At 43.6% G+C, this 15,230-nt stretch overlaps 2 protein-coding genes across 5 annotated transcripts; both read right to left on the reverse strand.

Moving 5' to 3' along the window:
- Positions 1–299: 299 nt before the first annotated feature.
- On the reverse strand, positions 300–5,627 carry LOC120644623 (glutamyl-tRNA(Gln) amidotransferase subunit B, chloroplastic/mitochondrial). 4 transcript variants are annotated; one of them, XM_039921274.1, is made up of 10 exons: positions 5,400–5,611; positions 5,264–5,319; positions 3,639–4,312; positions 2,660–2,869; positions 2,129–2,269; positions 1,844–2,047; positions 1,370–1,567; positions 1,173–1,241; positions 750–866; positions 300–664 (listed from the first exon to the last, which is right to left on the reverse strand). In XM_039921274.1, the coding sequence occupies exons 3-10, from the start codon at positions 4,260–4,262 to the stop codon at positions 587–589; spliced, it is 1,641 nt and encodes a 546-aa protein (XP_039777208.1). In that variant the 5' UTR covers positions 4,263–4,312; positions 5,264–5,319; positions 5,400–5,611; the 3' UTR covers positions 300–586. The 4 variants fall into 4 exon arrangements, with proteins under 4 accessions (XP_039777208.1, XP_039777211.1, XP_039777210.1 ...); XM_039921277.1 differs by lacking the exons at positions 5,264–5,319; positions 5,400–5,611 and adding exons at positions 4,408–4,693; positions 4,848–4,966; XM_039921276.1 differs by lacking the exon at positions 5,264–5,319 and having other exon boundaries at positions 5,400–5,627.
- LOC120645710 lies at positions 5,314–14,458 on the reverse strand. Its single transcript, XM_039922470.1, has 5 exons — positions 14,255–14,458; positions 13,993–14,127; positions 13,798–13,855; positions 5,400–5,643; positions 5,314–5,319 (listed from the first exon to the last, which is right to left on the reverse strand). Exons 1-5 carry the CDS (start codon positions 14,442–14,444, stop codon positions 5,314–5,316), a joined length of 633 nt encoding a protein of 210 aa, XP_039778404.1. The 5' UTR covers positions 14,445–14,458.
- Positions 14,459–15,230: the final 772 nt, after the last annotated feature.

The following is a 15,230-nucleotide window of genomic DNA, read 5'->3' on the forward strand; positions in this document are numbered from 1 at the left end:
CACTTGAATCCGTGGGCATACTCAAGCAATATGATTCAAACAAAGCTAAATCACCAATGCTTTAATCACGCACGCATGTAAAACCATTTCATTTTCCTGCCTGAGAGTTAATTATCATAATTGCTTGGCAGTTGCCTCTTATTTTACCACGATCAATCAGCTATACTTCATTTCATTCTCACAATTCAAGTCATCATTCTGTTTAGCAACTTTTTGGTTCCAAGGAAAAGTTATTTATTATATGTTAAAGATGAAAATTATAAACAAAGATTGGGATTGTCAATAATACCAGTACAACATCCATGGAAATTGTATGCAATTTTAATCTGCAGTTATACTTGCTGCTTGCATGAGATGCAAGCGGTATGCTTCCTTTTCAAATGAGCTGAGTCAAGTACAAAGATGCGAATTGCGAACTGGACTTCTACAATATCCACAAGGAAACGAAATAGATAATCACATTCTGAATTTAATAGAGATAACAATTTCCAGACCAACCAAGGGATTTCCTAGCCTAACCGGCAAATAATTCTCTGAGATTTCACCCAATGTTGTGCTCATTAATCAATGTGAGGGACAGTAAGAACTAATTGGCATTTAACTTCTCTCCAAGGATTTTATTCAACAAAACAGGGTTGGCCTTACCCTTCGATGCTTTCATCACCTGCAATCAATTTAAACAATATGATCACCGATCAGGTTTTGAAGCTGCAGAGTCAAACAGACGCTAGTGTTCAAAATTGACAAACCTGGCCTGCAAAAAATCCTTGCAACTTAGTTTTCCCAGCACGGTACTGCTCAAGTTGCTTTGGATTCTCAGCAATTACTTTATCTACCATTGCCTCGATTTCTGCTGGATCTGCTATCTGCCATTTCATGTAACAAAAATTGTTGTGACATCAAACCTAACCAGAAATCAAACTACTCTCATGAAAGTACAAGAATGTACAGATGACAAAATACAAATAGTTAAACACAAGGGCATGCCAATGTTTTTTTGCAGTCTTTTCGCTCATCTATCGTTAACAGGAATAGATATGTTGTTCCTGACCAAAAAGAAGAAAGTTGAAAGCAGCCATTGGCAATGCTGAAGGATGGTGTGTATTCACAGAATCTTTTAGATTCACAAACTACTGTGTTTCCAAAATATTAACAAATGGGAGTGCAGATACCTGAACCAAATCTTTCTCCTCTATCACACCCTTAACGGTGCCACCTTTGGAAATGAGTTCAACCAGTATCTGGAAAGACAGATTTTGAGAGACATTGTCATCAAAGACTCTACAAGCTCTAACCACGACATGGAAGACATGGATCCCAAAAATGAGTAGCAGGAGAAAGAAAAACCAAAGCAGTTTAGCAAAATTACCTCCTTGCCAATCTTCCCACTGATAGTTCCGTTCTTGATGGATGCGATAAGTTCAGAAAGCTCCAGAGGTGTTAATTTAGTTTCATCAATGGACAGCTTTTCATTTTTTAGATAAGCAGCAATGTCACCCATGATCCAGTTACAAGCCAACTTTGCATCAGCACCATGCTCAAGAGTAGAATCAAAGAAATGAGCAACCTGGGAAGGTACACACTGATTAGATTACTGAAACTAATCTTAACAATAAAGAAAATGTACTATCTTGTCTAGGACAAAAAGCTCTGGTATGTTCCCATGCATTATAAAAAGGTCCATGGAATTAGGTCACCAGGAAAATATGGGACATCTACAAGCCAGATGAAATAGAATCTCTCAATTAGATAGCCAGTTAAAGAGCAGACCATAAATGGGGTCTTCTAAACTATCTTTGGACACACACATGCACAGGAATAGGAAAACGCAGAAGATACTTACATTGTCGTCATTAGCAAGGAACAAAACATCTTGCATGCTAAGTCCCATATTCTCATACCGCCTACGTTTTGCTTCTGGAAGCTCTGGCAAGGACTTGCTGATTTCATCAATATAGTCAGTAGTGAGAACAACTTCAGGAAGATCAGGCTCAGGAAAATATCTGTAGTCAGCAAGTCCCTCCTTTTTTCGCATTGTAAAAGTTTTCTGAGAATGTATACAAAAAATTAATTAGAAATGGTAGTAAAAAGGCCAGCGAAATAAAAGGTTAAGGTTGGGGCCAGCAACCTGAGAAGATTCATCCCATAGACGGGTTTCTTGCACAATTTGATCAGCCTGACCTTCTTTATGGAGCAGAATTTGTCGGGATATCTCATAATCGATTGCCCTATTGATCTCAGAAAATGAGTTCATATTCTTTATTTCTACCTGTCAGAATTGAAAGAATATGATGCCATGTGTAGTTGTGGATAAACAAACACAAGTTAATTTATTTTCCCTGAAAATAATGTGGCATGTACTAATCTGGTGAACTCAGAAACCACTGAACTGCAAGTATGCATGGCATGTTCCTGCGTATAATTAGCATTACATGCCACGATTGAATTATGTATATTCCCGAATATAACTAACAAGCATTGTGATTTTTCTTCGCACGGTTGAAAGTTCAAGCCATCAAGAAAAAACAAGGTAGATTTGTCAGGACAATGTAGCCCCTACTTTATTTAGCCTGCACATAACTTAGTTTACTGATGAATCAGCAAGTCATAATACTGAACAAATGTCACGTAAGGGAAATTCCAAAAATATTGGCATTACCTTTGTACCAAATTCTGATTGTCCAACAGGTCGGACAGAAACATTCACATCACAACGAAGGGAACCTTCCTGCATGTTACCATTACTCACTCCCAGATACCTAACGATCCTTTGCAGTTCAGCACCATATTCAGCAGCCTCTATCCCTGTTCTCATGTCTGGCTCCGAGACAATTTCAAGCAAAGGTACACCAGCCCTGTTTAGGTCAACCTAGACAGCCAGAGTAGAAGCCAAATATTAATAACTGAAGTTGTTGTTACTGAAGTGATGACCCGATGTGTAATTCTTTGATGACGAATTAGCTTTCTTTTCTTTTCATTATTTCTTGACATTCCTGTAAATACCAGAGCAATGCTTAAGGTTTATTTATTTGCATCAATGTATGTCCTTCCATGTATCATACTTAAAGAAATCTAATTCCTTGTTCCATTGCCAGAAGATTCAAAATTTCAAATAATTCTTCTCTGCAGGAAGAATGTAATGTCTCTATTTACTATTCAGCTTTGACTGCCAAGGCTGTGCCCAGCTAACCCATCTGAGCTACAGCTGGAAAGGCAAGGATTATTGTTTGGCTGTATTATGAATAGTGGTTGCAATCAGTTTTCTCACCATAGCGCTCGTTTGCTCTCAACGGTGAGCACATTTGGATCTCCTCAGGTAGCAAGATTTTACTCGCAAAAAAAGAGTTGCCTTCAAAATCAAGCACTTTTCCTGTCCTACCAAACTCCAATCCTTTCTCAGCGAGGCAATGATTCACCTTACCTAAAATCCAAAGGCTGTTCACTGATTTCAAAACTGTAACATAAATTTTATAGTTCTATGCATTAATCTAGAAATTTATTATTTGCACTGTGGTAAATGTGAAAACTGATTTTTGCAGTTTCATAGCTGTTATGGCAGACTAATATGATAAGCATAACAGAATATCATGAAATATAAAAAGATTACAGATCTCTGACAGAAAATAGTCAAGGCAAACCTGCGAGTAACTGCCGGATTCGGAATGAAGCAGTTTGCCAGCATCTTCTTCCATGTGAACCCTTGTGATCCCAAACTTCCTGTGCCCACCACCAAATTCCACTGGAAGATCCAAATCAACATAGCCCTTCTTGGCAATGGGAATGTCAAACTGGGAAATCTGGTACCCCTTGGGGAGGTCCGGGTAGAAATACTGCTTCCGATCAAACTTGGATGTCATCGAGATCTCACAGTTGAGAGCAAGGCCCAACTTCACAGCACACTCAACGACCTTCTCATTCAGAACTGGCAGTGTCCCTGGGTGGCCCATGCAGGTGGGGCAGATAGTGGTATTGGGCTGGGACCCGTAGTTGTACGGGCAAGAACAAAATGCTTTTGTGACGGTCGAGAGTTGGACATGGGTCTCAATTCCAATGATCGCTTCAAACCCTTGTGTCTTCTGCTCTGCCGCCTCCTTGGTCGCCAGCTGAATTGATTTGGCTGCTGCTTTGGCCTCGGTTGCCTGCGCACTCTCCGCCCTGGTCGTGAAGCGGGCCAACCGAGGTCGTAGAACGGTAAAGAATAAGCCTGTATTTGATCTAAATGAGATCGGCGTCCTCATCCCTCGGAGGAGCGTTAGAGCCATTGAGGCCAATGCGCCTCCCGTGAATCACAATCTATTGTGCCAGTCACAACCTGCGTGAACAAGAACGAAAATCTCAGTGTTTCAGGGTGACAGAAGAATCATGTAAACTTCAAGCATCACCGATGTTTCTACTTGTTAAACCTACCCTATCACCCCTTTCGATCAGAATAGATGGTCTCTGATTGCACATTTGCACTAAGCCGCTCAAGGCCAACCAATCTTCCATGGGGATTGCGTGATACCCTTTTCGACAGCATTGGTCATACGGGTAGAACAGTCACTTAGCTACACACCACCGGAAGCTATCGACTGCACATATATGCCATTCCGGCTTCTCGCCCTTCCTCTTTCCTTCCCATTTTCGGCCCAAAACTACGAATTTGTGATAACCCGAAATTCCTGTGCGTCTTGTATGCACCCAGGTCGAACCCCTGCAAACCCCATTCATCTATTCAGCGCCGCCGCCAGGCCCTTCCTCCATCGCCGCCCACAGGCAACGGCGGACCCAGTATAGGTAACAAACAGGGATTCGGGTGTTCGATCTCGCACGGCAGGAAACGAAGGGAAGGGAATGGGCGGACATACCCTTGTCGGCCGGCCAAGCGCCCGACGAAGAGCTGGGCAAGGGCGGCGCCACTCGCCCTGTCTGCCGTCGCCGCTAGCTAGGAAAGAAGACAGAGAGGGAGAGGGAGAGGGAGATAAGGCGTGAGGGAGAAAAGAAAGAGCCGCCGGATTTTTTTTTCCTATGTCGAACGGCAAAATTGGATCCAACCATTATATACCATTAAAAGATCCATATATAAATATATACCATCAAAAGATTCAATACTGCAGCTGTATACCATTCCGTTAACTCTAAATTAACTCCAAGTTAATTGTGACCATTTTACCCTCGTTGAGAAAAGGATTGTATGGCTACCGTCTATCTCTGGTTCCAGCAGAAATCAATCGACGACAATTCAGATTCCAGTCCACTAAAGAACAGAGGAAATGATTCTTACCCCTCGGAAACTTCAACAGGATCCATTCAGCTAAATTTTGATTCAATTGCTCAGCACTGTGAGAGATAGAGAAGAAAATCCAAGACTTAAGAACCACGAAAGAGAGGGAGAAGCAAGAGAGATGGGGGATACGCACCTGGATGGGAGGACGGAGAAGGCGACCGCCGCCGGCGTAGCGCGCTGCTGCCTGGGGAGAGACGCCGCCGGGGAGCGCGCCGCCGAGGAGGCCGCCGCTCGCTGGCCCCTTCACGCGGGGCGAGTCGAGGAAGCTGAGCGGCGGGCTTGACCCGCACGACTCGAGGAGGAGGCAGCGATGATGGGCTGCTGTGCGCAGGGCCTTCAATGTTTGTGATAGAGGGGTAAGAATGTAACTTCCCAACCTGTATTGTCCCAACGAAAAAATAGAAGTAACGTTTACAGTAACGGAAGTTAACGGAATGTAACATTGGAACTTTTAATGGTAAATATCTATAGTGGGATCTTTTGATGGTATATATCTATAGTTTGGTTTTTTTAATGATATGGATTCAATTTTGCCATATGGAACAAGCCTAGGCAGCACAGCAAGTCAGCAAGCAGGAGCAGAAGGCCCAGTTTGGGCCAGCGAAGAGAAAGGCCCGCACCTCACCTCTTTGGAAGCGCTTTTTTCTTTTATATATTTAAAAAAAATAAAAATTTCAAAAATATATGTCTGTTTTGCAATATTTCAAAAATACCCCCCGGTCGCCCCCCATAGGGCGACAGGCCCAAAGTGTATTTTTTTTCAAATTCGCAACGAGATCCTTGGAGAAAAAAAAGGGGGTCTGTCGCCCCCCCAAACGGGCGACAGGGGCCTGTCACCCACCCTTGGGGCGACAGGGGCCTGTCGCCCGTTGGGGGGGGGGGGGCGACAGGGTCCCCTCCCCTTTTATAAGCCCTGGCCGCCATATGCCGCCATTCCCTTTGTCATTTGAGCCTAAAAATTCAGGAAAAAAGCTGGAGTGCTTGTCCTGTTGTTATATTTTTTGAAATGGTGAAAGAGCACTACTATTGGGTCACGTATGTCTGGGCAAAGAATGCGATATTTGGGAAACCCGTGATCGCCATGCTGAGTAGTGGCAACCTGTGATCTCGTACTCGCAGCTAGATACACTATGGTTCCTATTTTGAGCTATTCGAGCGTGTAATCGTCATCATCGTCAGCAGAATCTCGGCCGCTAACTCCTACCGCACCTAACTTGTCCTTCATTAAATCACAGAAAAAAATCGCAAGAACTTCCCTTATTTCACGAGCATTATGGAACCCACAAACATAACAAATTCACATCAATGATACCTATAGAAACAAATGACAAGTAAACTAGCACAATCATAAACATCGGATACAAATAAGCAGTCCGCAGCCATCTCATTACAAATAAACATCAGAGATGTAAACATCAAATATATCTAACCACCCCTAGGGCGTCGGACCCTCTTAGCCCTCTGCTGGGCACGGACATGGCCCTCGGAGTAGGTGAGAACATCCGGAGACCTCACCTGTCGCTCAGGACGCGCAAGGGGCTGCGGTGTCTGCTGCTGAGAGATCCCAAGTGGTGCTCCTCCTAGCTGTGAATACCCCAAGACATCGGGGTTACCTTGCGCAGCAGGCTCTTCTGGACTCAAGCTGTCGAAGTCGTCTAAGGTGAAGGTCTCGTTATCTGGTCGAAAGGAGGAAGAAGAAGGTCCGGCGCCCGCATGGGGGTAGAATCCTACGAAAAAAATGTGGATGTTAGCGTACGCTCGTATATTTTGTCATGACATGTAGAAACCGAAATACGAAACATAAACTAACATGTGTAGGCCGGTATCTGTGGCCCCAGTACCATCCCTGGATACGGTCCGCCAACTGGTGCTGTCCCTCTAAACATTCCAGTATGGCCGAACGCAGTAGCTGGATCGTATCATGTATGTGATATTAGTAAATATGTAGGAACACTTGATGTAATTTTAAAGAGATATGTATGTTACCTGCACTTGGGAAGAACTGCGACGTCGGCCCGTGCACGGTCGACGGACACGGGAACGACGACTAGGTCTGAGACGACCCGTGGCTGTCTTCGTACTGCACACGGCTTCCGAAGTTGTGCACTACTTGACGCAACTGATCACGCTGCCTCGACCATGCCTCTGTCTGCTCAAACTGGGTCATTGGGGATCCGGCACGTACCCTCGTCAAGTAAGTCGAGCAGTCCGTCTCCATCATGTTGCAAAGGCGAAGCTGCATCAATTCAGTAAAGGTACAGTTACAAACACATGAATTATCTTATGAATATGATTATATATATATATACATATATGTATATATACATATATGTATATATATATATATGTATATATATATATATGTATATATATATATGTATATATATATATATATATATATATATATATATATATATATATATATATATATATATATATGATCAAGAGACTCACCGCGCCAGCTAGTGCCTCCACGTGGTGTCGGGCATAGCCATCCTGAGGCCTCGCCTGGTGTGGCTGCGGGTGAGTGTCAACAAAAACCAGACGAGCCCGAGTCCGGGGTAAGTACCAGGTGAGGTAAGCCCTAAAGAAGCTGTCTGTGTGTGGTCCTGTTGGATGGACCAAGTGCTCGTCTGCCTGTTCCCATTGGTCCACCCACGGCTGGATCTTGGTGAGCCAATCATCAGAGCACGGCAAGCCACTCCTTGACAACCTACAAAGTGGACCACGAAGAATCGTTAGATTCGACACGAATATATGAGCCAAGTTCATTCATAATTACCTGTGGTCCTAGCGACTGACAAGCTCCAACGCGGTGGGCACCGGAAACTCCTGGCGCTGCCCAAACTGTCTCCTGACTCTCCAGGGGCAATATGCCTCAACCGCGATGTCATAAACCAGGACGGCGGTAGTAAGCCACAGGCTCGCATTCGCGGAGCAGTGCGAAGACGGGCCTCTCGTCCTCCTCGTCGCCGTACATGGCCCCGTGGTAAGGCTCGTGGCTGACCATGGGCCGACCAACGGCTAGCCTCTCATACGACCAAAGCTGTAGCAGTAGTGGGCACACTGCCAGGATAGCGTTCCCATGTGTCTTCATGCAGCCGTCGCAGAGTCCATGGTAAGTGGTTGCAAGTACCGCCTCACCCCAGCTGTAGGGCGGTACGTCCTCGTCCCCATCCGCAATCTCCCATACATACGGAAGGAGAATCCTATCGGCCGAGTTGCCATGAGTGTTGTTGAACATGATGTAACAAAACAACCAAAGTAGGTACGCCTCCAGCGATCTGGTCACACTGTACTCGTCGGCATCCGCAGCCAACAGGGCAGGCTGCATAAACAATTAAGATTAATGGTTTCAACTGACAATGGAACATGTGAATTGTAATAATTAAATTTAAATATGAAATGAATACGTACTGTAAACTGTAGGAACCAGGTCTTCGAAGGACCTGCTGCTTGCGGATGCGGGTTGATCGGACCTGCTTCTTACACGTATTCAACCAGGGCAAAACGGGCCTCCAGGTCATCCTTCCACGAGGCCGCCACCACACGCGGACCTACAGCCTCCCCGACGATAAGGAGGCCGAGGAGGTAGGCCACGTCCTGCAGCGTAGGAGTCATCTCCCCACACGGGAGGTGGAACGTGTGTGTCTCCGGCCTCCATCTGTCAACGAGCGCCGTCAGGAGGGATCGGTCGAGCTGAATAGGCCCAACCTCGACAAGACGACTCAGAGTCAGTAGACCGGCCTCACGTAACCTGCAAAAAAACAAAATTGTCGAAACAAAGGAATACCGACGAATACATAAGTGATAAACAATAATATTTCATTACATATCGGTCACACAAATCGTGGTGTATAGAGATCGCCTCCCCGGGTGGACGAGGACGTAGCACCTCTAGGGCTCGGTGCTCAACAGCTGCAAAGTAAGACCTGTGGCTCGAGTCGATAACTGGGTCTAGCAAGGAGTCCATCTCCATACCTGCATTCAAAAATATATGAGAACACATATGTAAATATATATTTCATACAAACTGGACACATAGGTACAATAATAGTTCATTACATACCTGTAATATTTCATTACTACATATTACAAATAATGAAATACAATTGTGGATCATGACACCGAATGCCTTCCACGAGCAATTCTCGCCGATGCTTGTCTGAACGTAGGAGGTGCTCCATCTCTGGGATTTCCGGAAGGACCGACGTCAGCAGCATCGTGAAGTGCATTCTGAGGACACTTCTTGTAGTTGTGACCCAATGCTCCACATTGGCTGCAACGCTTTTGTGCCTTGCTTGCTTCCGACTCGTCCATACCATTCCGAATACGACGTGTCTGACGACGGCCTTTGCCTTTCTTACTGGCTGGATCAGGAATAAACATCTTATTCTCATTATCCTGAGTGAAAGGCCCCACAATTCCAATCCCGTATACCTCATGTCCCCAGGTGGATACAGCTGCTTCCTTGCTGAAGTACGGTGAAACAAATACTCCTGGCTACAATGCAGACTCTGCACATGCCGCAATGAGATGGGAGCATGGCATATACAATAACTTAGGCTTCATGCAGGAGCAGAATGCTTTGCCATCAACTGTAATCAAACTCTCCTGTACCACCCTATCTCTACGGATACCATGACCACTTCTATCCTTGCATAGAACCTCAAATCTATGCTCCATTATACCTGTGGATATGACATGGTGCAGTTTGACCTTTTCAATCTTCTCTTGCATATATTGTGTCACTCTTTTGCAAAACTGAATTTGGGGGTTGCTGATGTTTATGCTTGCAGCCGTGTAACGCTCTCTGAAATACTTCATGCACCCATACATGATGAACTCAACAATTCCCACAAGAGGAAAGGCACGACAAGAACGCATAACCATATTGAAACACTCTGCATGGTTCGTTGTCTGAATACCATACCGTATTCCGTTGGTATCATAAAGGAATGACCATTTCTCCTTAGGTGCACCTCGAATCCAGTGTGAAAATGGCTTCTCAATTGAATCCCTAGCCTCTGCAGGCTGACTCGTGCCTGCTCCTGATGCCCTTACCTTTACTAGCTCTGCAGTCAACTGATCAAGCATCTGCCATAATGCATTGAATTTTCTCTGTTGATTTTGGGTGCACAACCTCTTAAACAGGTTCTTAAGATCCTTGTTCTTGAAAAGGTCATAGAAGTTTGCACCCATATGCCTAATGCACCACCTGTTTTGGACATCGGGCCATAATGGAGGAGTTGTCGCAGTTCCACATTGCAATTTCAATATTGATTGCAGGATACCTGCATGTCTATCACTAATAAGGCACACATCTGGACGTGCAGCAACAACATGAATCTTCACTCGTTCAAGGAACCAATACCAACTGTCTAAGTTCTCATTCTCAACAAATGCAAATGCGAGCGGAACTATTTGGTTGTTGCAATCTACCCCGATTGCGGTGAGTATCTGACCTTTATACCTTCCAGTCAGAAATGTGCCATCAATGCAGATCACCGGAAGACAAAACTGAAATGCTCTAACACAAGCACCTATGCAAAAGAAGGCTCGTTGCATAATTCTTTGTACCCTAGTTAAGGCTGGTACAAGGTATATGTCATAAAAGCTTCCAGGATTTCTAGCAGCAACTTGGGATAACATACGAGGTAGGTTATCATATGATGCCTCGTATGTGCCGAACCGCATCTCGAACACCATTTGTTTAGCCCGCCATGCCTTCAAATAACTGATGGTGTACTGGTAAGTCTGCTCAATGTGTCGAACAATCATTTTTGGCTCATAATTTAGATTGTCCATAATAAACCCATACATTTGCTTTGCAACAAAGTCTCATGATATATTGCGATGCGAGGGAAGAACTTCTGACATCAAACAAGTGTGCTCTGTGACAATGGAACATTTCCAGTTTGACTTCCATTTTCCCTTGAATGCATGTACTCGCCATGGACATCCAGCATTCACACACTTCACCTCATATTCTTTACTGCCAGACTTTACGACTCTGAATTCTCGTTTCAATGATATTGCCCATAGTCTCACAGCATCTTGCACTACCTCATTCCCTCTGTACTCCCACTCCTGATTTCGTACATCTTCTGCGACATGACTACCAAAACCATGCTCCTTGCACTCTTTTGGCAATGAGTACTGCTCGTCATCAGATGAGCCCTCATATTCTTCCATCTCTATTGCGGTTTGGTCTTCTGCCTCCATCTCGTCCACAATGCTATGTATCCTCTCTCCCTCATCAGCAAGGCCCTGTGGTCCCATGCTTTGGTTCTCTGTCTCTTCTGACTCATCTTGCTCAACATAATTGGTCTCTCTTCGAATACTCGGAGTTCTTTGATCTGCACAATGTTGGATTTCATTTTGTGTCTTCTCCCAGATTTGAACAAGAATGGCCAGAGGCCACCCACGCTCTAGAGCTGCTTGCATGTACTTCTGCCAGTCATCAGTGCTGTGTATCATCATCAATTCCCATAATTCACTTTCTACCTCCCAATTAACAAGAGACTGGACAGTGATCACATGTGTCAACGGATCAACATAGAACCCACGCTGCAGCCATTTACATATGGAACCAAAACTCCTTTCCAGAGGTTTATCTATGCCGCTAGATGTGCGCTTAAAGGCAGAAAGATCTACTCCATTTGGCCCATACATAACATTGTATTCACCATAAAATACTTGAAACTGCATCTTGCTCGACATATCTGTATATCACATAATACTTATCGAGTTATACTCTTTACTTCACTACCTTATTCAATAATCCGTAAAAACTAAGTATGAAATTCAACTACAACGTATAAGTATTCATAACTACGTGATGACACTCAAATTCTATACTACATATGCCAAATTCTATTCTAAATCATAATTAATTTATAAACACGTCTCTAATAGTACTGCAATTATAATAATAAATGCGTAGTACTAATTTTCTAAACTAATTTACTACTACGTAACTACAAACTAAAGTATCATTAAACTCCTACTTAAATGGTTCTACTATAGCACTAATTAAATTAAATTACTCACCCCTACTTAAATTACTCATACTTAAATATAACAATATATAAACTAAATGTACTAACCTGCAGATCACAAGTGCTGAATCCGGCAGGGCTTCGCCGCTTTTCTTCTCCTCACTCCTCTCTTTTTTTTCTGGATTTTTGGTGGAATTTTCGGGCTCAAATGAGGAGGGAATGGGAGGGTTGGAGCTTATATAAGGGGGTACACCCCGGTCGCCCGAGGGGGGGGGGGCGACAGGCCCCCCCGTCGCCCGTGGGGGTGGGGGGGGGGGGGGGGGGCGACAGGCCCCCCTGCCGCGCCCGTGGGCTGGGCCCAGCGGTCGCCCGAGGGGGGGGGGCGACAGGCCCCCTTTTTTTCCAGGGACCTCGTTGCGAATTTAAAGAAAAAAATTACACTTAGGGCCTGTCGCCCTTTGGGAGGGCGACCGGGGGGTATTTTTGAAATATTTCAAAACGGACATATATTTTTGAAATTTTTATTTTTAAAAAATATAAAAAAGAAAAAACCGCTCTTTGGAAGGGCTCCAGCCTCCAGCAGGGTGGAGGAGGAGGAGGAGAAAAAAGAGCAAATGTTTTTTTAGATGTAAGGCAGCATTATATATTAAGATAACCGTTCGTTACACAATATGGTCCGGATCATCTCCGGAGGCTCATTAAACCAGACGAAATCATCATACTTATCTGCTACCTTAGCTAAAACATGAGCTGCCTCATTACACCATCTACTGACATGAACAAAGGAGATAAAAGGATTAGCAGTGATCAAGTTTTTTACATCTTGAATAATGATTCCAACATGAGATCTGTCATAAACCTTGGAGTTTATCTTTTGTATCACATTTTGACAGTCCGAAGCCACCACCACTTGCTGGAAGTTGTTCTCTAAAGAAAAGGAGACTGCTCTTCTAATAGCAATTGCTTCAGCAAGCTCTGGATCATCAAATCTTTTTACCAGCTGACAGCTTGCAGCTATAAAATCTCCCTTATGATTACGGGCTACAAAACCAACACCCATGCGTGGTGGTCTTTTGAATATTGCTGCATCTACGTTTATCATTAACCACCCATCCGGCGGCGGAGTCCACTTTGGAATGGAACAATCAGACTCACACCTATGTGATGTCGGTGGTTTAAATAAGTGCAGCAAGGCCATTTGTACATAAGCTTTCGCCTTCTCCGCAATTATTTTGGGATGAACTTGTTTTTCACCATTGCGAACTGAATTTCTTGCCTCCCACACATGCCACACAGTGATAGTAAAAATTGTTGCTTCGTCTTCAGTTGCAGTAGATAGGAAGTCAAATAGCCATTGCTTCATCGAGACTGGATATCAGATTTTACATTTGAAGCCAAAAGACCTTTTTATTTCGTGCCAAACCTCAGATGCATACTGGCACATTAAAAAAACATGTTCAACAGTTTCTTCCTTGTGACAAAAATAGCATATATCGGGGCCAGTTATATTCCTGTGTTTGAGTTGAGTACCTGTTGGCAAACAGTCTTGAGCCATATGCCAAAGCACAATCTTCATCTTTGGTGGTGCCTGAACAGACCAAAGACGTTTCCATAATTTAGAATTTTCTTTTTGATTTGAACTCTCTCCCCTACCATTGGCACTCATATAGTTATGAAAACTTTCAAGTCTTATTAATGAGTAGGCTGATTTTACAGTATAAATACCTGATTTGGAAAGTGGCCAAGCTGGAAAATCGTCACATGATGTACTGCTCAATGGAATCTGTAGGATCTTTTCTGCATCTTCATTGCTAAAGCATGTTCTAATGATGGCTTCATTCCAATTCTTTGTTTCTTCATCTATAAGGAAATTGACTGTTATATCATCTTGAAGAGAAACTGTTGGTTTTAGTAAAGAGTAGTTTTGAATCCAACAATCATTTTTTTAGCCTAATTTTTTTCCCATCTCCAACTCTCCACAGAATACCTTTCTCTAGAAGTTTCTTTCCATGCATCAAACTGCGCCATGTGTAAGATGAGCTTCTTGGCTGAGGTGCTTGCCAAAAATCACAATGAGGAAAGTATCGACCTTTCAGCACCTTTGAACAAAGAGAATCTTGGCATGTGAGAATTCTCCAGCATTGTTTTCCGAGCATTGCTTGATTAAAAAGCTCCATGTCCCGAAAACCCATGCCACCGATTGCTTTTGGTGTAGTCAGCCACTCCCATGAACGCCAATGCATTTTCTTCCTTCCGTTTTCAATACCCCACCAATGATTTGAAACTGTAGTTCGCATCTTATCACATATTCCAGCTGGTAGGCGAAAACAACTCATGACGTAAACAGGGATCGCTTGTATGACTGATTTCAGCATAACTTCCTTACCTGCACGAGACAATGGGCGATCACTCCAACCCCGCACCACTTTCCACATTCTTTCTGGTAGGAAATTAAAAGTATTTGATGGTGATTTTCCTACCCAGGATGGCATTCCCAGCAGTTAAAAATTAGGCTAAAAAAGAGCAAATGTTAGAAATTGCTCGGGCTACTGGCAGTTAAACCATCGCACAAGGTCTAATAATTACTTTTTGTTTCGGAACAATTTTTTTTTGTTTCCGAACAAATTTTTTGTATTACTAGAACAAATAAAAAATTATTTCGGAACAAAATAAATTTGTTCCAGAACAAATTTGACTATGGGCTAGTTTGTTGAACAAGTTTAGACCCAACAACATAAAAATTATAGTGGGTGATAGATCTGCTGGGGGTCACCCACGTGACCCCCAGCAGCGCTCGAAAAAACTGGCAAAAAAATTTTTTTGGTGGAGCAGGAGAAAAAAAAAGTAAATTTCCTTAGTGCCACAGATATTTTGATAGCTTGTCTGAGTGCCATAAAAGTTCTAACTTTTGCCCTGAATGGCATTTCAGTCCATAAAGTGTTAAAGGGGTGTTAAATAGCAAC

Source organism: Panicum virgatum, chromosome 8K (genome assembly GCF_016808335.1).
Source record: "Panicum virgatum strain AP13 chromosome 8K, P.virgatum_v5, whole genome shotgun sequence".
Taxonomy (NCBI): domain Eukaryota; kingdom Viridiplantae; phylum Streptophyta; class Magnoliopsida; order Poales; family Poaceae; genus Panicum; species Panicum virgatum.